Source organism: Lynx rufus, unplaced genomic scaffold, assembly GCF_022079265.1.
Source record: "Lynx rufus isolate CCGP_SWC_20201006 ecotype Redwood Valley unplaced genomic scaffold, mLynRuf1.p SCAF_7, whole genome shotgun sequence".
Taxonomy (NCBI): domain Eukaryota; kingdom Metazoa; phylum Chordata; class Mammalia; order Carnivora; family Felidae; genus Lynx; species Lynx rufus.
In genome coordinates, this window is record NW_025814889.1 from 10,302,342 (window position 1) to 10,326,253 (window position 23,912).

At 49.3% G+C, this 23,912-nt stretch overlaps 1 protein-coding gene across 7 annotated transcripts in view; it reads left to right on the forward strand.

Annotated features, from left to right (window-relative positions):
• Positions 1-23,912, forward strand: part of CELF2 (CUGBP Elav-like family member 2) — a 308,512-nt gene that overhangs the window by 246,596 nt on the left and 38,004 nt on the right. For all 7 annotated transcript variants that reach the window (XM_047065058.1, XM_047065059.1, XM_047065057.1 and 4 more), the window contains exons 7-9: positions 1,708-1,866; positions 5,973-6,036; positions 17,558-17,692. In XM_047065058.1, coding sequence (XP_046921014.1) covers positions 1,708-1,866; positions 5,973-6,036; positions 17,558-17,692 — 358 coding nt within the window. The remainder of the gene's footprint in view (positions 1-1,707; positions 1,867-5,972; positions 6,037-17,557; positions 17,693-23,912) is intronic.

Below are 23,912 nucleotides of genomic sequence, written 5' to 3' on the forward strand. Positions count from 1 at the left end.
ATATAATTTTTTTTTGTATTTAAGGAAGAAAAACACAACAGTAAATGTACTGTTAGGAGGAGATGCTGTCCTTTGTTATGGAACAAATTTGATACAGCAGTAACAACCCTTTCCATACAAAACCCTCCCTCTGTATAATCTCCATCTTCAGAGTATTTTGCTCACTTTAAAGTGGAAGTACTGAAATATGGAGCAGAAGAAGAAAAATGAAGTATAGATTTTTTTTAAAGGTGGAAATATTATTTTTGTGTGGTTGACATTTAACATTGTGTCCTGTGACCGTGGCTCAAGAGCTGAAGACCCGATACGCTCGCTGGAGGTTGACCACTGAAACAGCCACCTCATTTTTCTCACATTGTTTTGGTAATACCAGACCCGCTAGCCTCCCACCTTCACAGCTACACCCTCAGTAACTACCCAAGGTGATAAGGGTGGGGGGGGGGGGAAGGCACACAGGTTTGTTTTCGAGGAGAGAGAAAAATGACCCAAAGGAAAGGGAAAGAGCTCGTTTAAATAGGAATATAGAATTTCTGAGAGGGGAGAAAGAAGTCTGTTATCATGCTGAGTTTCAACAAAAGTTGTTTTTTTTTTTAATCAGCTGGGTAGAATTATTTCTTTTTACCTCAGCAAAGTGTAAAGGACTTTAATGGTGAGGAGACGTGTAGGCAAGCCATGGTAAGAGGGAGAGGGAGGGAGGGAGGGAGGGAGGAGCTCGTGTCTCTGCAGAATGGTGGCCAAAGTCTCAGAGGTGTTCTGGGAAGGAAGTCTTCATGCTGGAGGCCGTTATTTTCCCAAATGATCTTATCCACTTCAAACATGACATGAATTCATCCTATTCTAGAACCCTGAGCCATTCCCTCACGCACTGCCCCTACTCCTTGCCTTTTAAAGGCAATGAAAACTGAAAAGCGTCTAGGATGGTGATGTCCAGTGAGACAAAAAGCCAAGTCGGCGCCTCCTGCCATTTCAGATCCAGCTCCTCTTGCTAGAATATGCTTCTGAGGCTGGTGGTTTGTGGTAGCCCCAGGCAGGGTGGAGAGAGGAGATGCGTTAGAGAAGGGAGGGAGGCCCGTCTGCAAACACCACAGTTAGGTTGGTCGGGGCCTGCGTTCTCTCTCTCCTTCCCTCATCCACATTCCTAAAACAACCCACTTCTCCCCACCGATAGTGCCCAGTCGGGAAGATCCCCGCGCTCCTGAGTTCAAAAATGCATCACTGAAAATGGGAAAGAGTGAACAAGATACATGAGCGAGGGACGTTTTCGTCCCCATTATGGCATCTCTCCTTCTTTGTCCCCTGCTCACGTGTGGAAACAGGCAGACACACAGACGACTCTGTCTGTCAGACGAGCGGAGCACGAAGCTTAATTAAAGAACGTTGATAAGGTGTCTTGTCTCTGAGGAGGTCCCGGAAAGGTTGGAGGAAGACACACGAAGAGAGGAGGAGAGGCAGTTTAATAATCAGAGCAAGAAAGCAAATGGCTGCACCGACCACCAGATCCCCAGAGAAACCAGTGACAGTATCTGCAATTTTCTGTTGATGGTACTGGTCAGAGAAGAAGAAGGAATATCAAACCGTTTTAAAACCATTCCAGACCGTTCCGTGTGCTCCACGATAGTGGAGAAAGCTAGACCCGGTGCTGAGTGTCACGAGAGGCTTCCGCCAGGCGGTAACCCCCTCTTCACTTTCCGCTGTGTCTGACCACAGGGCTGCTCCTCACCCATCGTAGTCAAGTTCGCGGACACTCAGAAGGACAAAGAGCAAAGGCGCCTCCAGCAGCAGCTGGCGCAGCAGATGCAACAGCTCAACACTGCCACCTGGGGGAACCTGACGGGCCTGGGCGGACTCACCCCGCAGTACCTGGCGGTAAGTGCTGGGCCCGGGCCGCGAGGAGGGGGCCGTCCCGCCCCCCTGAGTTCAGAAAGAGTTCGTTTGGGGGCTCCTCGAGTCCCAGGACGTTAGTGAAGTCGGCGTTGACTCAACGCCCGTTCCTTTTTCCGAGTTAAATCGATTAGCTTCGGGATGTGACTCGTTTAACTCTGGCCTGGCCCAGGCCGCGGAGTCCCACGGGGCGAAATTTCTGACCGGTGTGGCAGAGACCGCTCGCGGCCTGGCCTGAGAAGGGGGCGCGGCGCGCTTGCCGGTCACGGGGACACTGAGGCGGGCGTGTCGCTGAAGAGAGGTTAGTGCGGTCCACGTGGGGACCGGCGGGATCCCGTTCCGCTTTGATCGGCCGTCTCAGCTCTTCCCTGTGGAACTGTGTTGACAAGATCAGATGTTTCTTCCTGTAGTTGAAACCCCCAAATTAGATCCTCCTTCAGGACGAATAAACCCAGTTCCCTCAACCATGGTTACATCGGTTTAAACTGTCATTTTCCTGTCATTCCTTGTGCTCCCAGTTTCTGTCAATATCTGGAGTAAAATACAGGGACCAGAATCTAAGACAATTCCCCCGGTGAGATCTAAACAGCACAGAGCAGTGGCCCCTAGTGTGGACTTGAAACTGTCTTTTTATTATTATTATTATTATTATTATATGAAATTTATTGTCAAATTAATTTCCATACAACACCCAGTGCTCATCCCAAAAATGCCCTCTTCAATGCCCATCACCTACCCTCCCCTACCTCCCACCCCCCATCCACCCTCAGTTTGTTCTCAGTTTTTAAGAGTCTCTTATGCTTTGGCTCTCTCCCACTCTAACCTCTTTTTTTTTTTCCCTCCCCTCCCCCATGGACTTCTGTTAAGTTTCTCACGATCCACATAAGTGTGAAAACATATGGTATCTGTCTTTCTCTGTAGGACTTATTTCACTTAGCATCACGCTCTCCAGTTCCATCCACGTTGCTACAAAGGGCCGTATTTCATTCTTTCTCATTGCCACGTAGTACTCCATTGTGTATATAAACCACAATTTCTTTGTCCATTCATCAGTTGATGGACATTTAGGCCTTTTCCACATTTTGGCTATTGTTGAGAGTGCTGCTATAAACATTGGGGTACGAGTGCCCCTATGCATCAGCACTCCTGTATCCCTTGGGTGAATTCCTAGCAGTGCTACTGCTGGGTCATAGGGTAGATCTATTTTTAATTTTTTGAGGAACCTCCACACTGTTCTCTAAAGAAACTGTCTTAATGCAGCCTTACAGCGGCCCTTGTACTAACCGTGTCGCACGTGAGGCAGAAGGCAGCTAACGCTGGTCTGGGTTTTCATTGGTTTTTACTCGAACTACTGCCGAACCATGGTGCTCCGGCCCCTTTTTCCGCCTTGGCACCTGAACGCGGGACTTCACCTTGACTAATATAACTTCCCCTCTTGAGTCTGGGTGGCGTGTGCTGGCCTCTCTCGGCACGCACGTGTGGGTGTGAGTGTGTGCGTGCGTGCGTCCACGTGTGTTCTGTCCCGATCCTGTTACTTGACACGGTAACTGTCCCCCTCGGGATCGCGTGATCCGTCAGCCTCACCTTGTAACAGCCCGTGCACTTCCGTACAGCAGTCCTCCCTGTGATCTTGGAAGGGAAGAGCCTGCCTGTACCGGTGCAGACGGAGAGGCTCAGAGGGGCTCCGCAGCGTTTCCAAGACCGAGCTGCCGGCGGGCAAGTGGCACCTCAGCCCTCCGTGTGCTCTCTGTGCAGCTGGCTGCGGCTGTGGCTCTTGGCCCTCTCCCGGCCCACCCTGCCCGCTGCCCGGCGGGGTCTGGCTGTGATAGCTACTCGATACGTGTTTGCTCACTGAACGAGGCACGCTCTCCTCCCGTCTTCATCTGAGCCGTTAACAAAAGCGTGGCCTGAGTTGACGAGGCGCCTTCTAGCCATTTCTCTGTCATAGCCACAAAGGCACCGTGAGAGATCTCCTCAGATGTCTTGCCGAGATCCGTATATGCCGTGCCGCATCGTCTTCTTGGTCTCGCCACCTAAACTCGTACAAAACAAGAAATGAGTCCAGCTTAACGGTGATTCGGTTTTCCCGAACTTGTGCTTTTCGGTCGTTCACGGGACACCTGTTTAACTGCATGTACCAGAATTGGTATCAGAGATCGATGTCAGGCTCACCTTCTTGTGATTTCTAAGAAACCAGCTTCCTACTCTGTCATTTCTAAAAACCAAGACACCTGTGCCTGTCCCCAGTCTCCTGGCACATCTCCCATGCCCCACGGCTCACAAAAATCTGTGGCACGTTTCTTTGATTGCATCTGCAGATTAGTTCTGTACCCTGAAAGAGAATTCATCTCAGCCTCGCTTGCAAAAACATACTTTCATATGCTCTTAACTATGTTTGCTTCTGCCACGGGCTTCCATTCTTTCTCTGCCATATCGGTTCTGCCCCTTTCAGTTGGAAGTCCCATTTCTTTGGAAGGGCCGTTGGCTTCTCAGGCCTTCCCTCCTTCTGTGTCGAGGGGTAGATTCTGACTCTGTCCCACCCGAGGATGGTTATCAGTGGGTGGAACCCTTGGCAATCGTTTAAGGACACTTCCCACGAGTTCCACGCACCTCAGTTGGCATCATTAATTCCTCAAAATGGCCTCAAAGCTAATTTAATTTTACTTCCCTTTAATTTTTAAGCATACCTAATAGGAAAGGGAGTAAGGGCTCACAACCGCAAGAGAATGGGAAACCCAAGATACCAGACCAGAATAAAGGATTTCTATCAGAGCGGTTCATCTCTAACTTCTTCCTCCTCGTGTGTGTCTCTGGGTCTGTGTGTAATCCCTAGACAGTCTATCTCAACAAGTCAGCAGGGATGAGTGAACATCGCTGGCGTTTTTTGTTACCTGTCACTGTTAATCCCCGTAATATCATTGTAATTGAGACTCGGGTTGAATCAGCCACTGATACTCCACTCCACTTGGTGATTTTAAGTCCATGGAGAGATGCTCAGTTTTGAATCCTACCCTATTGTAGGCCCGGTTTTGCACTGAACTGAAAAAAAAAATCTACCCTTACCCAGAGCAAGGACAGTGCTGTGTGGTTCTGCAGCACTCCAAATAAATTCTGAAAGCTGTTTTTGAAGCCATGAATTGGTCCTGTTCCTCCTGAGCATATAGTATCATAACATCCCTCAGTAATAAATTTGAATTTGGTATCCACATACATTTGCGTATAGGAGAGAACTACGTGCTTGTTCCTATGTCTTTGTTGATCTACCTTATCCAAAAGAGTATCAGTAAATCCAGGTTAGTGGTATAGGACGGAAGTTAATCTATAATTCAGCTGAATCAGACAGATAAAGGAGCCCTTGAGGACAGCAGCCACCTGCCTTTACCTTGTGATACCCACTGATTGAGGGTGGGATGGGAGGGGGGTGTTTTTGAAAGCTCTAAGGAAAAGCTCAGAGATCCTGATTTTAACTTGGGCTTTAAAAGATGACGACACATCTGCCCAGCGTCATTGCACATCACACCAGATACTTGTAAGTTTTGACAAGTAGTATGTTCCTCTCTGACGGTGTGAAGACCACCTTAAAATTGTGACCGTTGTCTTGGTCGTGTGGTCACCGGCGTAGCTGTGCCTACCTATGCTTATGTCCGTAGTTACCGTGGTGATGTCTCTGTTGGCCCAAGAGTCTTTGAGTTCCGTGTGCTTCTCATGAAGGACACCGAGCGGGGAAGGAAAGTGGGAGAGCGAGGGATGGGCTTTGATTGGCAGAGATGAGTGGTGGTAACCGCTAGGCTACAGAGAGAGCATTAGTCACGCCGCGTTGGTTTCGATAGATTTAACACCTGGTTGTTAAAAAGACTAAATTGATTGTTTTAAGGCAGCAGTGTTACTGAGTTTCCCCCGTGTCTGTGTTTCTTAATAGAGATTAGACATTAATATGGATTTACAGCCCCGACTCTGGGAGCCTTCTGTCCGTGAATAGTCGCAGCAAGCGGCTGGGTACGCGCGAGGGAGAGCGGGCGGGCCCCCGTGTGGCTCGGCGTGGCCCTGTCCTGTCCCTGCCTTGGTCTGACGGTCCGCTTTTCTCTCTGCAGCTCCTGCAGCAGGCCACCTCCTCCAGCAACCTGGGTGCGTTCAGTGGCATTCAGCAGATGGCTGGTAAGTCCTGACACGTGCCTTTGCTGTTGAGCGTGCTGCTGTCTGCGTTCGGGGTGGGTTCAGAGGCAGAGAACGCCAGCAGGGAAGACGAACAGACAGCGATTAGCAGCCCTGTTCACTTTCTGACTTGGGTGTAAACATGAGAGTCCGCCGCTGGGGAGTCACTCGGGAGTCACTCTCCCACCTTGGGCTTCTCCAGCGGTGGGTGGGAGCCAGAGAGGCCGAGAAGCCCTGCGTAGCATCCGCAAGTGTTGTGTTTTGGTTTTGGTTTTGGTTTTTAATGGGATTGATTGCGGGGGAATTTCCAACAAGGTTCCTCTATCCGGGGGGCAGCCACCATGATTGACGTCCTTCTAAAATTTTAATAAGAAGCAGTCAATAAATATTCTGACCTCCATAATGAAAGCCAGGATCGCAGGCCTATCTTTGATACAGTTTGCCATCCCTTGATAACCACAGACAATTAACAGGGTGCCTTTTTTTACTTCAGTACCCCGGTTGACAGAATTGTGCATCAGAAGCTTTTATGTGGAAGTATAATCTTTGTTCTTAAGAAAATCAAAGTGGGGCTCGATTTGAAAGCTGGCTCGTAAAGGATTTCTTTTTATAATGAGCTGTGTCAGTAGTAACTGAGGTGCAGTGATTAGTGAAGAAAGGTCACTCCTACTGTGTCACCTTCCAGGCTGATAGCCTAACTTACACGGGGCCAGGGAAGGCGGCCCACGCAATAAATCAGAACACAGGTGCCATTAACCTGCCGTGAGGAACAGCGAGAAGGCTCTTCCCTTGTTTGATTCCAGAAAGATGGGGGAGAGAGGGCAAGGGGAAGAACAGATTTTTGGCACATTAGAATCAAGCACCATTTGTTTTTAATGAAGGACAGACACCCTGAGTCAATGAAATGAAACCTGAATGTGCAGAATAAAAGCCAGATTTCTTTTGCTGTCACTACGAAAACTCCTTTTTTCTCATTTTTTTTTCCTTTTTTTTTTTTTTTTTTTGCTCCCCAAATAAATACCCTTGGTTTTGTTCGTTTGTTTCACTTTGAATGGATCTGGAAGGACTTCCTCCTCACATGGGTTCTGTGATCGTCAGCCCAGCCTTCCCCTGCGGCCCCACAGGCTCATGGGAACCTGTTGTCTGATGGGATGTATTGACCTATAGGGGGTAAAAGACAAAACTGCAGACTTACTCATTGGGCTTCAAATCTTCTCGCACTGCCAGCTTATTTTTGGTTTTTTGTTTTTTCGGGGGTTTTTTTGTATAATACTGCTTTTCACTTATTAGGAAAAAATATATGTTAAAATGGTAAATTAAATCATTCAGCAGTATCTTTATGATCACAGTTTGGGAAGCTGGCTTTGGAGCGAGGAATCCCATTGAAGGGTTAATTTTTAGTTCTGTGAAGGGAATCAGAGAGTCATAAGTAAAATATTCAGAGAGTTTTCTGCGTTTTAAAGAGAAAACCTCCAGATTGCAAGCTCTAAAATAAATGTGAAGATGTGTCATATTTTCAGCCAGTGCAACATTTATTCTTCCTCCTAATAGTATGGACCCACCCAGATCCGAAATTAGGGTCTTTCCTTCGAGGAAGCCTCCGGCTCTTCCACTGCGGCACTTGAATTATGCAGAAAAGGTCACTGGGTCCTGAGGCTACTACCAAGCGCGTCTTCCCGGGTGGACACAGCGCCCTGTCATTTGTCATTAGACCCTGTGCTCCTCTGCCTTGACCACTGCAGGTCAGGGTGTTAGCGTTTACATGCTCTGCGTGCTCATTTAAAAACTAAGGGTATCTGGGAGTGACCTTAGAAGGCGCATGAGCAGATGGCTAATTTAAAGCAGTCGGTAAATGCTCTGGGCCTTCCAGAATACCCCATTCTTGAACCTTCTTGAACCTTCCACATAGAAAATTCAGCACACTAAGTCCGCACAGGCTGTGAAATCAAATGCTGAGCGCTCCATTAGCTGCCTTAACATCACCTTGAATGTTTAGAGTATCAAGGAGGTAAATGTCAAGGCTCCATCTGCTTGGTGAATTCCAGAAAGGGGGTTTCTTCCTTCATAGGGATAATCAGGTCTTATCCTCCTGAGTAGTTGAAGCTCTGTAGTTGGAGGGTTTTTTGTATATATATAAAATCAAGTTGTACGGCCTCCTGCTCTTTTGTTTTCTCCTGAAGTAGGACTTAACTTTTGTGTTTGCCAGTGACCCAGACCAGAATTCTAAAGTGAGCTGGGGGGCTGGGAATAGAAGTACCTCTCTGAAGGAGGCTTCCCTGACTCCCTACAGGCGGGTGGGGCACCCTAATGCCCCTTCCTTCCTCACTTTCCTCCCCCACCTCCAAGTCACCAGGCCCCAAGACTGGAATGGCCTGGGCTGAGGAACTCAGCCAACTCAGTAGAGACGTGCTACTGACTATTTCTGAGTGGATGTGTGAATAAATTTATAAATCGACAAACGCAGATTTGTATTTTGGATACATTCCCAGGGGAGCTTAACTTAAATGCCCTGTTTTTTTCAATTTAAGAAATTTGACTTTAGCCTTACACCTAAGCCCAGAAAACATTATATCAACTAATGGCAGTATCTTCATGGGTGAGCTGGCCAGGATTTGGCAGTAGTCGGTGCAATACCAAACATGTTACCAAGTGCGTGGACGTGACATCCGGTAGAAACGATATGAAGAAATCCAAGAGCCCGTTTATCCCAAATCCCACCTAGGTTAAGATGCTCATGGAGGGCTGAGGATGTGGCACAGCTCAGCTGGGCACCCCCACAGTTCACATGCCGTCTGTGTCTTACGGAGCCACGTAATAAACCCACTTGTAAAACTCAGTCCAGCTTGGAACGCTGTCCCCAAAGAGAAAGAAATGTCATTTCAGAAACCAATAATATTTTTTCGTGAACAACTCTCAAAATAGAATGGTCTATCCTTCAGGAGATGGAGGTTTATCACTAGATCTAAAGTGTCTCATTTCAATGAGTAAAACACTTTCTGCTTAAGGAGAAAATAAAGCCAAAAAAAAGAAGAAGAAAGAAAGAAAAGAAAAGAAGAAAAAGAAAGTTTAGATGACAAGTCACTAAGTATTTGTGTCAGGAGAATCGAATGAGACATCAACTATACTTTTTTCCCCAAAATAATTTACCATTTTCCTTTCAAGCTAAAAATAACTTCACATGTGTTTCATGATTTTATAGAAAGGGGCCTTTAGTGAATATGGAATTGAAAAGCAGAAGCTGGGGCGGCCCGGGTGGCTCAGTCAGTTAGGCCCAGGTCATGATCTCACAGTTCGTGAGTTTGAGACCCATGTTGGACTCTGTGCTGACAGCTCGACGCCTGGAGCCTGTTTGGGATTCTGTCTCCTCCTCTCTCTGCCCCTCGCCTGTTCATATTCCCTCCCTCCCTCCCTCCCTCCCTCCCTCCCTCCCTCTCTCTCCCCCCCCCCCCGTCTCTCTCTCAAAAAATAAACATTAAAAATTTATTTTAAATAAAAGCAGAAGCTAGATTAGGATCAAATCTTTAGAAGCTGAATGCATTCACTTACACTTTTGAAGCATCCTTGATTGATACTATTTTCCCTCTAAGAAAACCTCTCAGAAAAACTTGCCCATTCCTCCCTCAACTGTAATCTTTGTCCCATGAATTTCTGTAATCTCAGAAACTTGAGCTAAGAGTCTGGATTTTTTTTTCTTTTTCCTGAAGAAAAAGGAACAAGGGAAAAGTGACTTTTCGGTCATTAATTTCTTTATAACAGCTACCATCTCCAAAGAGCATCGTGGTACATAAACAAGGGTAATATTTTACGATTTTGTTTTGAAAAGAGCTCCTTGGAATAATCATGCAGTTTATCCTCACAGCGGGCCAAGCACAAAACCTGCACTTTGTTACTACGTTGCAGTTGGGAAAATGAAGTATGTAAAGGTTAAATGACTGCGTGGGCCCACAAGTCCAGTGAGGGGCATAGTATGGGTTCCCAGAGAGCACGAGTCTGAGAGGGTCATTAACAAACTTGCCCAGAGTCACTGTGCCAGTAAGTGGCAGGTCCAGATTGCAAATACATCCAAACCCTCAGCTCCCTACTGCCCAGAAGCCTGCAACGGCGCTCCGTGTCTCAGCAAATGCAGATACATTTGCATCAGCGCGGGCTGTGGCGACTTTCCTCTGCAAAAGGTTTAACAGGCCAAGTAACAAATCCAAGCCCTGGATCAGTGATGCAGAGAGCAGTCCAGAACTGTGCGAAAGGAAGAGATTCAGAGACAGTAACAGGAAGAGTGCCTCGCTTCATTCTGGAACGCATTTCACAAGCCTTGGGCTGTTTTTTGTTAGGGCAGTTGTTTCCTTTTCCCAGCGTGAGGAAGTGTTATCAGAGAAGTTAGAGACTTTACTACGGAGCTACAAGGAAGAGTTTATCTGTTGATACGCGAGAGAGGACTGCTGTATTTCCCATATTCAGTGAAGTTGGCAATAATTCTCTCCCAGAATATCTGGTCTCGGTTTTAAAAGTATCAGTGAGGGGGCACCTGGGCAGCTCAGTAGCTTGAGCATCTGACTCTTGATGTCGGCTCAGGTCATGATCTCACTGTTCATGGGTTCGAGGCTCAAGTGGGTCTGCACTGGCATTGTGGAGCCTGCTTGGGACCCTCTCTCTCTCCCTCCTCCTCTGCCCCCTCCCATTGTCATCCGCATGCGCTCTCTCTCAAATAAACTTCAAAACAAAATTTTTTTTTAATAAAGTAACACTGAAATTGTAGGGTGCAAATGTTGGCTTCCAACAACAAAACAGGTCTCCTTTCATCAGTTTGCCATCCTCTCTCCAGAGAAGACCATCCCGGACCGTCTGTGACGAGGGGAGCAGAAGGGAGACTTTTGTAGTGGCCTGTACACGGGAGGGCCAAGGGGCTCGCGCTGGAGGCCCCCCGAGTTGTGGGGTGCGCATTTTGGATTCGCGAAGATGGCCTGGCCTTCCTGGAGCGGAGCCTCCCACCCTCTCACCGCAGACGCTTCCTGCGAATGTGCTAATAGGCCTTATGAGAACATTCCATAACCACCCATCTGTCACTTTTTAACAGACCTGATTGGCAAGCACTTGTAACAACTGACATCTGTTCTCGCTTATTGATATGCAGATTTATGGTAATTGCTACGAACAATAAGACACAAAATTACCTAAGGTGAACATTAAATTAAATTTTCATGCCCTTCTCCTTATAAATAATTTTTTTAAATCTTAAATTTCAAGTAGGCATATTGCACATCTGTTTCGTACATCATTTCTTCGTTTTGGGAAGGAGTTTTCTTTTCCCAAGTAATGAATGAAAAGTTGGATGCCTGTATTTCCCCAGTTATTTTTTTTTTTTTTTACCACCTTGATCCTGGCACACTGTGGGATTTCATAAAATGTATTTAAACGTTTTCTATTTCTAGTCACCCAGATTATTGCCCCTAGTTTGCAGGGTGCCCCTCTGAGCAGAGTGCCAGGTGAGGTTAAAAATGGTTGCGATATCGCCACGTGCCAGGCCCCAGCCCGCTTCTTGGTGAGGCCGCCCCGTCTGGTCGCCCCTTCCTATAGCTGTGTGGGTGTGACCGAGAGAGCCACCCGCAGGCAGACAACCAGGAGGGTCCGTGACTCAGGGGAGAGAGGAAGGAACAGGGTGGCTCACATACCCCAAATAGACAAGAAAGCACCCGGAAAGGACAAACAGGAACGCAGAGAGCCCCAAAAAAAGGCTGGCAGGCAGGGGCCGCCAGTGTTGTCTGGGCCCAGGGAGGGAGCAAGTCTATGGAGGAGAGGACCCGCGCCTCCCGAGCAGGCCAGCGTGCAAGCGTCTGGAGGTCAGAGAGCCCGTGGACCGTCCCATGTGGTCTCAAGGGAGAGGAAGGCTGGCCTCACGTAGCTTCTGGGTTGCTTTCCCTAAACGGGGCAGGTGCCTTTTCCAGAACAGCATGGCCCCCGGTGCCCTACCCTCATTAGGACATAGCACACGTGGGATGTCCACACTGGTCACAGGAGCACGGGGCCCAGAAGAGCCAATGCATCCACTTCCAGGCTTGTGTGCTGTGGGCAGTGAAGGGTCCAGATCCGTGTGTCCTGGGGGAATGTCTGGGGCTCTCCACCCACCCAGGACGGGCCCTGTGGCCAGGATGGCACAACAGTAGCACCTAGAAGGACCTCGCCGCTCGTGGGAGGCTATCTTCCCGGAGGGGTGCACAGGAGGATGAGCCTCGGCCCTCTGCCACATCGGACAGAAGGCCACAGGGAGGGGAGCGGGTGCCTCGCTGCCCCGCGGCCTGGCCAGTGAGACCCACGGCGGGGGGAGGGGGGGGCGGGTGCTGTCCTGCTGCCTCAGCCCAGAAGTTCTTGGAGAGTGTCTGGCTTCCTTCACTTGAGCTAGAGCTGTTTCTGTCCTCAGTTTCTCTCCCCGGCAGGCAGTCCCATGCCTTGGTTTCCTCCGATTCTCCATCACAGCCAGGGCTCACCTCGGGCCGGGGCCTCCCCCCCCCCCACCCGCTATCCCCCCGAGACTCCCACCTCTCACCTGCCACGTGGTAGGCGGGAAGTTCTTGGTCCCTAGGATCTGTCGCCAGAAACAGGCGCATGCCGGACCACACACACCTTCACACATGATCTCATGATCTTGGGGAGTTCGCAGCCCTCGTGCGTCCCCTCGGTGGACTGCGGTTAGGAACGCCGAGTTAAGGTGATGAACATGCGGGAGGGACACAGTCGTGCGACACGCTTGGGGCTTTGAAGGTCACGGCCCATCTGTTCCCTGAGGAAACTGAAACCAGTGATCTGTGGTGTCAGGGATTCTGGTAATGGCTGGAAAAGGAAACCACGTTAAGCAGTTAAAGGATTGAGTCTGTAGTTTAGAGAACAAGACGTAGGACACAGCTATGGTGTGGTTCCCGGTTAACTTGTTAGCTCCCGATGGAGATGGCGCACCCAGGGCCTTGCCCCCCAGGGGCCTGGAGCACCAGGCCCAGCACCCCTCGCCCACCCCCCTAAACCTAAGGGTGCCACGTTGAGGGAAGCGGAGCCCGAGCACCAGGAGGAGGAGGAGGGAAGAGCTCCAGGTGGAACCAGAAGAACAAGGAGCATGCGTGGGGAGGCCGGGTGGCGGGCAGAGGCCAGGCTTGCCGTGAGAGAAGGCACGACGCCCCTCTCCTCTGCGGGCCTCCGTGTTCTCCCTGCATAGTGTGTACAGTGTCGGTAGTGGCTTGGTCACGTGGGTTTGTTACCAGTGCTGAGCAAGGGCGCACATGTAGCGTGAGGAACATGCCTGGCACATGCTTTGTCCTTAGCGCCGTCATCATCGTGGTTGAGGCGATGTCGCTGCGTTTTTTTTACCTGGGTAAAAGAGCCTGGGCTGCACTTGGCGTTGTTCTCTGAGCTTTGCGTGTATCGAAGACTTTAATCTCTCAGCCCGCCAGAGGGGTGTCGTGTTTTGGTCCCACCACACGCCTAGAGAATCTGAGGAGCACACAGCTGGGCCAGTTTGCTCAAGGTGACAGAGGCTGTCGGGAGGTGGGGTGAAGCCAGGATTTAAACCCAGGGGTCTGAGAGCAGGGCCCGCACTCTTGGTGACCAGCCTGCACCGGCTCTAATGTGGCTCCTGTCACCAGCAGAGGATGCTGTGTGATCCCAGCCCTAGCAGCACAGGACAGGGTGAAGGAAGGGATGCCTGCCTCTGCATTAGGAGAAGCAGAAATACGGGGGTCAGGGCTGGGAACTGGTCCTCACTCCACAAAGTTGGCAAGGAAGCTGCCCTGTCGGCCACCGCTCACAGGCTCAGCGCTTATCTCTCAGGGGTCGGGGGTGTCGTGAGAGCTTTGCAGGGTCAGCACACAGGACCACAAAAGGCCTAGAGTGGAAGGATTGGCGCGGTCCTCCACTGGGAAGCCCCTGCCTCCTTCAGCTACCCAGTGCAGTGCTCATCCCCATCAAAGACTACGGAGAATGAGCTTCTGAGTCTGGGCATCTTTCCAGAAACAGATGAAGTAAGATCACCCTCCAGTCCCTGTCTTCTTGCTCTGATACAGAGCAGCCTTTCTGGGGGCAGGCGCTGTCTGGTTTTCCTCTTAATCCTTCCTACTGTGCCTAGGGTCTGGCCTAAGGTGGCCTCTCCATAACTGCCTAGTGGATGGACGGATGATGGTTGGATGGATAGATGGGTGGGTGGATAGATAGGTGGGTGAATGGACACGCAGATGGATGGATGGATGGACAGACAGATGGGTGGATGGTTGGATAGGTGGGTGGGTGGGTGGATAGATGGGCAGATGGATGGATAGAGGGACGGATAGACAGATGGTGGGTGGACGGATGGACAGATGATGGATGGATGGACAAATGAATGGATAAATGGATGGATGGATGGATGACAAGAACATGGGCGAATGGACAGACAGATGGATGAGCTGGCAGACACACACAGGTCCTCCTGCTTGCTGCCTCTCTCCATCTCATCCTTCTCATCTTCTTTTTTCCCCAAATCCCTCAGATGCTGCCTGTCACCATGACCACTCCTTTCCACTCTTGGTCTCTGCTTCCCTTGGCCCATATTTTCCTTTCCCTTGCAGTGTGACCATTGAACACAGTTGGCCCCACACACACTGTGGCGCCCCAGAGCTGCAGTCCCCTGTCTAGTTTGCCAGATGGAGGCAGGGAAAGGCCAGATAGGATTGCAGACACTCTCGGGTGGCAATGTGTGGGAACAAAGGTAGAGGGGACACTGTGGAGGACACACCAGGCTTCAGCCCTGGGTTTCCAAGCAAAGAGGACAGTGAAATACAGAACCCAGTGTTGTCAGCTGGGCTCTCAAGAATGCCAGTGGGTGAGATTGGGAGCACGCATAGTTCTGGTAAATACTTGTAAAATGGATTAATGAACAGCTGAGGGAAACAGTAGGTAAAGCTGTTATAAATACTGAAGGACTAACAGCAGAGAAAATGAACACTTGGTTGGGTCTATGGATGGTACTCTTACCTGGCGTTAATGAAAATTTCATCCTGTTCGATGCCCCGTCCATTCATTCTGTGTAGATTCACCTGTCACCCACCATGTGTACAGCTGTGAGTGTGTATGTCTGTCTGTTTAGGTGGACTTGAATATCAGACAGGCTGTTTGTTCTCAAAGAGCTCAGTATTTAGTTCAGAAGGTAAGAGATACATATGCATAAGGTCAAGGTAAGATATGGTGACTGCCACGGGGTTATAAACACCAGGACAAGTGAGTTTGCAGCTGACACAAAGAAGGGGTGTGTGTTGAAGGCAGACTCTCAGTCTTCTCCTGAGGGAGGCTGGGAGGTGTGGCAGGATCAATGCCCCAGACTTGGGGAGTCCACCACCATTTGCCCTGATGCCTCGGCCCAGGACCTGAGTCCCTGACCACTTATTAGTGAGCTAATAAGTTCCCTCCAGCTCTGGAATTCCCTCCGTGCCGATGCTGTGGCCCACACTTGGGGCGGGTCAGGGGCGATGTCTTGGAGGGCCCCCTGACCTCACCAGGAGAGTGGTTCTGCTCCCCATTAACTGATGCCAGGCGTGTGCTGCAGATTTTCATTTCGGTCCTAAACCATCCCCTTGTCAGCACAGCTCTCGGTCAGGGACACAGTCGGTCACGTGGTTTACGTCATTACAGCTTTAGAGGGACCGTCAGTCACAAGAGGGCCAAGAGATGACAGATGGGTCAGAACAAATGTACCTCAGTCCTCTCAGCGTCGCTCAGGTGTGAAGCACGTTCGAGCCCCTGTCCATAGCTGAGCCCCTGGCTGTGTCCGGGTGGCTCTGCACTGAGGCTGTGCAGCTCCTGTGCTTCCCCCATTTGCCTCAAGCACCCCAGAAGAATAAGACCAGTGCTTTCTCAAGTCACATGTTCTTATAGATAGGACCCTGTCTGACCCTTGATCAGAGGGAAGGAGGGAGAGCCTTGTTCCAAGTTGCACTGACAGGAGAAAACAAGGTTGCAAAGTCTACACTCTTCTTGCAGAAGTTGACAGGATCCCTCAAGTACTTGTGTCCTGCCTCAGAGCATCCTCAGGACCTAAGTGGATTTTGAAAAACAGGTGTTTGGCTTTCACCCTCAGCCAAGAAGGCTGGGCATCTTCTGGAAGAGGACAGAGCATTGTTCTCAGCAAAATAAGGAGCCCTCTTGCAGCAGAGGCATCAGGAACTCTTCTCTGAGCAGAAAGAAGATGGAGGCAGCCAGGACGGAGGAGCAGATAAGTGAGCCTAGCTGCTGTGCTGTGAGCGGTGCTTAGGCGGAGGGCTCCACACCCATGGCTGGTAGCTTTCACGGATATGTTGCTAGAACATTCTCTCACCATTCCATCCACCACCACCCCCAATGAATAAGGACGCTGTGATCTGGCCAGTCTCTCTAAGGCAGATTAAATTGCTCGGTAGGCATTTATTAAGTACCTGGATTTGAGACATGAGAAGAAGGTGAAATTAAGCTGATTACTTAACTCTAGTGTTTGTCTGTATAAAATTTCTCTGTACAGGGAGAGAACCATTGTGTCCTGCTTCTTAAAGGTACATTAGTGTGAAGTGGAGAAAGACTCAGAGACCCTTGGATTGAGAAATAAAAATGGAAGAGGTCTCAGCCGATCCCACCCTCACGTTCTTGTAAAGTTTCACTTCTCTCTGCTGTTCTTTTCTTAATTTTCACTAGCCAGAGATTTGTCCTGGGTAAACATGATCCTTCTTTAAAAATAGATGCCTTTAAAATGCAAATACAAGCACATTACAAATAAAAATATAACCACGATGCCATTTTTATTCACCCATTTTCTTTTTATTCATGAGATGTTATTTGAGTCTCTACTAGGGTCCCATTTAGACTTCACATTTAAAATAAGTCTGGAGAGAGGATGTCAGTGGCAATAACCACCATGAGGGTCCCTAACTCTTATCGGGTGTTTACACTGTGCTGAGTGGTTTGCATCCATCATCTCTTTAAATCTGCACACTGCCCTTGGAGGCAAGGCGCAGTTAGTGGTGCCGCTCACTAAGCAAGCAAGAAAGAGGCTAAGTCATTGGCCCAGGGTCACAGGGCTGGTACAGTGGCAGAGCCAGGAAGCCATCATAGCAGTTCAAGTTCAGAGCAGGAGTGAAGTACTGCTTCCTCTGGAATTCCTTCTTCTCGGTGCAGCTGACGGGCTTCCCGGGAGCCATTCCTCCAGCCACGGGGCCCCAGCCTCACGAGTTCTGTACTGCTGCCCTGTCGTGGTAGAAAGCTCCGGTGTGGCCAGTCTGCACAGAACCGTCCTGCTCTTTCCTCGAGCTCTCTGAAGCTCCAGGACAGGGTGGTTGGGACCCGTCCTGGGTCAGGACAGGCAGCGCCTCACACGGCGGGTGGCTCCACTGGCAGGTGTGGTGACTCACGGGTCACCGGGGCAGCGGCACAGAGTGCGCCATCCCAGGACCCGCTGCCCGGGGCCTCTGATCCTGTCACCCGCCCTCACGCTTAGAGCCGGGCCGCGCGGGCCTCTTGCTAAAGTGGCGTTTCTCTCCCTCCACAGGCATGAATGCTCTGCAGCTACAGAACCTGGCGACGCTGGCAGCCGCCGCGGCCGCGGCCCAGACCTCAGCCACCACCACCAATGCAAACCCTCTGTCCACCACGAGCAGCGCCCTGGGAGCCCTCACAAGTCCGGGTAAGCCGGCTGCTCTCCTTCCCGGGACGCGGTGGGGATGGCACCCGGGGTGGGGCCGGATCCCTGGAGAGTTTCTTAAAGACACCAAGTTCGAACGCACGTGGGTTTGATCTTCCCACAAAGACAAAGAGGAGGGTTTTCCAAGAGGGAACCAACCGAGCCGGTGGGTCTCCGGCTTTCACCGTGCTTGGTGGCCATGCTGTCGGTCACGCTGCTCAAGCTGGCACCTGGTGTGGGTGTGGGAGGAGCCTCCCTCGCTTCCTGGTGTTCGCTCTGCTTGTTAGCGGTTCGAGCGTCCTCTGTTGAATCTCAAAATCCCTAATGACTCCAGGGTTCTGTTTCACACCAGCTCCATCCTTCCCGCTGGCTCTCAAAACCCACGGTCCGGAGGGGACCGTCCTTGCCATCGCCTCCCGGTCGCGTCCTGGGCTCTGTAATTTCAAGTCTTTCTGCTCGGAAATGTTGTCGCCTTATTCAAAAGCAGATGCCGTTTTCCTTTTCATACGAGCCAGACATAACGCGGTTGCTTAGATACCAGCATGTGTGTCTTAAAAAAATGTTTTGCTGGCTTTTCTTCCCCTCTGAATTTTCGAGACCTTGCTGGATGAGCTCCCTTCCCCACCCCCGCCTCTGCAGATCCCATACCCTCTGCCGCCTGTGCCCCAAAGATGAGCTGCTTGGTGACCGAGCTTGCGTGTGCTCGTGCGGGGCTCTCTTTCGGGAAAACACAAGATGAAAACACGACTTTCTTAAGGCTTTTGGTGGCAGGAAGCGGTGAGCCCGCGCCACAGCCAGAAGCCGCGGCCCGTGGTTCGTTGCTGAAACACTGGGTGTCTAATCCGTCTCCCCATGAGGACCGTCTGCAGGGAACCTCAGAGACACTTAGGCGAGGCTGGGGGCTGGGGGTGGGGAGGGCATCCTCAGGCGCGGTGCTCTCCTAGCAGCACAGGGGTGCGTGGACTCCGTTTTCTAGAATGCCTTCAAACGTGTCCGTTACCCCATGGGGGCCTGCCTCATTTGGGGCAATAGATGGCATTTCCGAAAAATCAACTTGAGGCCCTTTTTTCCCCAACAAACTAAGTTACAAATCTAATGCAATACGTAAACCTGTTATTTATACAAATCCTTAGGTGACCCTTGTTAAGCAATAGACGTTTTGACAGAAACTCCCCCTGTAAAAATAATAGTGATTTTTCTTAAGAGCAAATTAAAAATTTGACCTCACTAATTTACCTGTTTTATAAATCAGATTGAAAAGTAATTTCTTGGGATGCCTGGGTGGCTCAGTCGGTTGAGCGTCCGAATTCGGCTCAGGTCGTGATCTTGCAGTTCGTGAGTTCAAGCCCCGCGTCAGGCTCTGTGCTGACAGCTCGGAGCCTGGAGCCTGCTTCGATTCTGTGTTTTCCTCTCTCTGCCCCTCCCCGACTCGTGTGCGCACGCTCACTCTCAAAAATAAATATTAAAAAAATTTTTTAAAGTATTTTCGTAAATAAGAATGTTTTTCTGTCCACGAGGACAATGAAATGACTACGTTAAAACAGCACAAAGTATCTGTCATACACACATTTTATTGTGTCTTTAGTTAGAAGGTCGTGTTTTTAACTATAACTTATTTGGAGAGAAAAAAACGTAAGTCATTTACAACCTGTATGCTCCTTTATTTGCTTATATAAAAATAAAGATAGCTGTGTTTTTTAAAACACACTTTACCTTTATTTAGCAAAAGTATATTATTACAGTTTTCCCAACCTTGGCCTTCATCTTGTCTTCCTTTTATCAAGAGTGACCAGCAGAAACTAACCAAATCATTGGTAGTAAACTGGAGGAAAAACAAGAAAACTTTTCCTTAAATGGCAAGGAGCCACAAAGCCCGCAGCTTGGACCACCAGCCTTTCAGGGCTTTAACTTTGATATATTCAGTATTGTAATGATGTTAAAATTGTCCTGCCTTTCCAGAGATGGACAGACCATTATCATAAGTGGGCATTTTGGTTAAGGGTATGTGGCCTATTATTTGCTTGTGAGGGTTCATTTGACTTTGTTGAACTGTGTTCTCCCGTTGTGATATTTGGGCTGGAATGTGCCTTGGCTCAGGGAATCAGAATTAATATTTGAACATTCCGTTGTCCTTTAAAAGAAGACTGGTCAGTTTACGAAGTCAAGTGCAAGTGGGATGTAAGTTGGTCGGTGTAGACAACGGAGTTGATACCTAACAGCTGTCCGAGTGGCTGTCCGGTGTCAGGCACCGGCCCCGGGCACGGCACAGACCTGCCCCTGCCCTCGCGTCCTCCACTTGGTCAGGGCATCTAATAGCGAGCGAGTCCGCGTGCCCCGTAGGTGCCAGGCGGTGTTGTAAGGACACACCAGAGTACGGTGGAGAGTGAAGGGTGTTGGGGGGAGGCCATGGGGGTATCCAGGGCAAGGGCATTCGGGTGAGGCAGGAGCAAGTGTGAAGGTAGGAGGGAGATGGCACCTGCTGGGCGGGGAGGGGTGGGGGATGGCCATGTCCCCGGATCCACATGCAGTCCAGCCAGTAGGGTCGGAAGCTCAAATAATGTAACCTGTTTCAAATGGGGGGTTACTCAGACAGCCAAGGAAGATGGCCTGCATAAGAAATTTTAAACATATTTGACCACTTTCAGGTCTTTCCTGAGCTCTTAGTGAAAGGGAAATTGTGTCCTGAGATCTGCTTTCCTTCTTCTCTCCAAAGCGGAGTGTCCTTACCTTTGCTCTCAAAGAAACATTCCGCCCTTCCATTAATTCTGCTGAGGTGCCAGACCACCGAACGTGGTTTTTCTCCTCTCTGTTGAGCAGTGCTTTGCATAATAGCTGAAAGTATTTCATTAGAATCCTGAAGTGTAGCAGCCGAAATGATTTAAATCTACATTTCAATTATTTTTCTTAAGCGTAACTAAAAAAAAAAATCTGACATTTAAGTGGAAGTAAATTATTTGTCTAATTTCCATCAGGGACTTTTTCAAAGTCACAGAAAATGTGGTTGGTAGAATTCACGACCCTCCACTCCATCAAAGCAATTTCCTGTGAAATAAAAGGGGTACACGGTAGTTCCCAAGGCCGATGCCATTATTTATCTTTTAAATAATAAAAAATAGGACTTACCATCGTTGTACCTCTAGCAAGACCAGTCCAACTGTGAAACGCACTGATGCCCCATCACTCAGCTCCCACACAGACCCTGGTTTTACCCTGTTTTTAAAGATGTCCCCTACACTTCCGACCAATCCATCTCGAAGGGAAAGGGACAATTCAATCCCCCAAACTATTAATTTTTTTAATAATTGTAAATTTATCATTTTAATTTTGCATACCCAGGCACGGTCTCCCTACAGCATTATTATAAATGATTTTAAACAGTCTGTGCTTTAAAACATGAAAGATTAAGCTTTAATTTTTGTTAAAAAAAAATCCCCTTAGGCAATAAATAGGTTCCTTTGTCTCATGGCCTTGAAATAAAAATTAAAATAGTTTAAATTGCCCATGGTTAGAATAAGTGTTTCATGCAATTATCAGATGGTAGTGAATAAAATTAGAAATTAAATCATGAAAGAATAAAAACCAGGTAAATGCATATTATGCCTTTCATGGGTTTCTCATGGGGTCTTTTGAAGCCTAATTTAATCGTGTTTCTTGTCTTTTATTTTGATATGATAATTTTTCCTTTGTTTACTTCATTCTCCTCTTTCATTAATTAATTCCTGGGTCGTTTCTTCTCCAAATTTTGAACTTGTTTTTGAGGAATGTGTCTCTGTGTTGGTATAAAGAAGACATTATCTCCAGGGTGTGCAGCAAGGTCTTAAAGAGAGATGATAATATTTGTCTTCTCCCCAACTCGTGGATTTGTTGGTTTGGGCTGGCAATTCTGAGAACTTGGGAGAGAGCATTATAATTACCACACGGGCACGTGTCTTTGGCACTTTCTGTCTAAAACATAATACTGCGTTGGTGTGCCACATTATTCCTCTGACCTTCCTCTGTTTTCTTTTTTTTTTTAAGAGGTTTTCACATTCTCCAAATGCTTCTGTAAGTGCACTCAATCAGGTGCACACTTAAGGATAATAGATAATTTCTCTTGATAGGGTAAGGCAGTTTAAAATGCTAAGGAGGATTTGTCCCCCCCGTTTCCACCGTTGGCTTTTCACATAGTTTTCCCCTTAAATTCTAGCAATATTTTATCCCCCACGTCTTCCAGACGTTACCCGCCTCCTTGAAGGCTGTGACAGACACAAAGTCCCCAGGACACGGTGGCACCTCCTTGTGGACTGTTTAGGTTCACGGAGCCTGGAAGTCTTTCCGTGTGAGCCTCCCTTCCGGAGGTCATCACGTGGGAAGGACCCGTGAGTGGTGACCTTCAGTGTCACACACCCCTGTCACCGGGGCAGCAGTGGAGAAAAGCCGAGTGGGAAACGAGGAGTTATCCTCGGGGTCACTCCAGAGGCTTTCGGGGTGACGAGAGGTGTCCGTCCCCCGTGTGTGTACCTGCGCGTGTCCCTGGGGGGACCCGTGTCAGGTGAGGAGGTGCAATTCACAGGCCGATTTAGCCCACATTGGTGGTTTGGGCCCCACCCCTCCGCCCGCCAAGCCTTCACGCACAGGGGACAGGAGCACAGGTGGAATTAAGGCGATGGGGCCAGGAAAGGCCGTCTGCCGAGGCTGCCACCCTGACCCCACGACCCCGGGGGTCTGCCCATCCGTGTCATCCACGCGTCCAGACCTCCCCCTGCCCTCCCTCATCCCACTCCCCTCTCCTCGGCCAGCCGCCTTGAACCAGCCTCTGGGCTCGTTGTGCGTCTCATCAGCCGCGCATCCAGGCCGTTCTGGTGCCTTCTCGGGAGCATCGTATGGTCCCGCTACCCCGGGTGAAGCCGCGATTTTGCCCTCTTCCTGCCGTCAGAACGGCCTTCAGCTTCACGCTCGCCCTCCGTCCGTTTTGCACGCCGTCGGGGACACGAAACAGCTCCGTCGGACACTTTCCGCGTGGTTCACACACCGTCGAGAGGAAGGCAGATGGAGGCACTGGCGTGGTATTCGAGGCGCTCCCTGGTCTGCCTCCACGCTTCCCTGCCAGCACGACCCCCCCACCGCCCCCCTGCAGCTGGATCAGGCAGGTCTTCATCCTCCCCAGACACTGTCGGCCTTTGTTTCTGCTGGCTTCTCTGCCTGAAGTGCCTTCTCCTGTTTCCTCCTGTGAAAATCTTCTGCCGCTAATTTATTGCAGTGTTGGTGCTTAGGGAGATTTTAATGTATAGGTATAAATTCAGTGTTCATAATGCACATCATAAAAAATAGAGTTTATGCTACATAAGTTAAACTGCAGTAAAAAAAAAAAAACACTTGATAATAATTGATGCAAATTGCTTTAAATTCTCTAGTACTTCTAAGAACCAGGGCAAATACCCCCTCCACCATAAAGCCCCCTAGAAAGAATTAAGAGCCTCCACATTACATTTCTAGCATAAATACTTAACTAGGTCTAAACCTGGGTTAAAGGCAGACTCCTTTATAAGGAGCTCCCTTAGATGCACCTTGCCAGTGGAGACGGAGAGAAAACTGCAGCAGCGAAGAGGCTTCTAGAAATGCCGCCTACCCTTCTGGGCTACCCAAGTATATTCTCCATCCTTTTCCTAGAACGCTTCACCTATTTTCTCTGCGGGATAGTTGTTTGGACACATGCCCTGTTTCTCCCTGTCTCGAGGGCAAGTTCTTTCAGAGTAGGAAAAGTTTATTTACCCATAATCCCCCTTGCTTTTGGAAAGTACATCACAGGCCCTCAAATGGTTTTCAGTTCAGCGGAGTAGCCAAGCAGCCAATAGCCAAGTGCTGTAAGACGGGGTCTCAGAGCCATCTGTTCAGCCCAGTGCAGTGCATACATCTCTAAGAAGGAACCTGGCTCTGCCCTGCTGACATATGACAGGGTCCACTCACCACCTCGGACCACGATCCGGTTCCTCAGTAATCCCAGAATAGCCACACCCTACAGGTGAATACGCAGGTCTGACAGCTTCCTGAAAAATGAATCATACTAATTATATTAGTACAGAATCACATAAAGTGGTTTTTATTGCAGTCCTTACAAAGATTGGCTTTCAAAATGTTCTCCTGTCACGATATAGACGTGAGAGTCTCCTATCAAATACGGCCATTCATTTTTCAGGAGCGCCATCCTACTCTAGTGTGGGCTTTTGAAAGATCATCCTCGGAA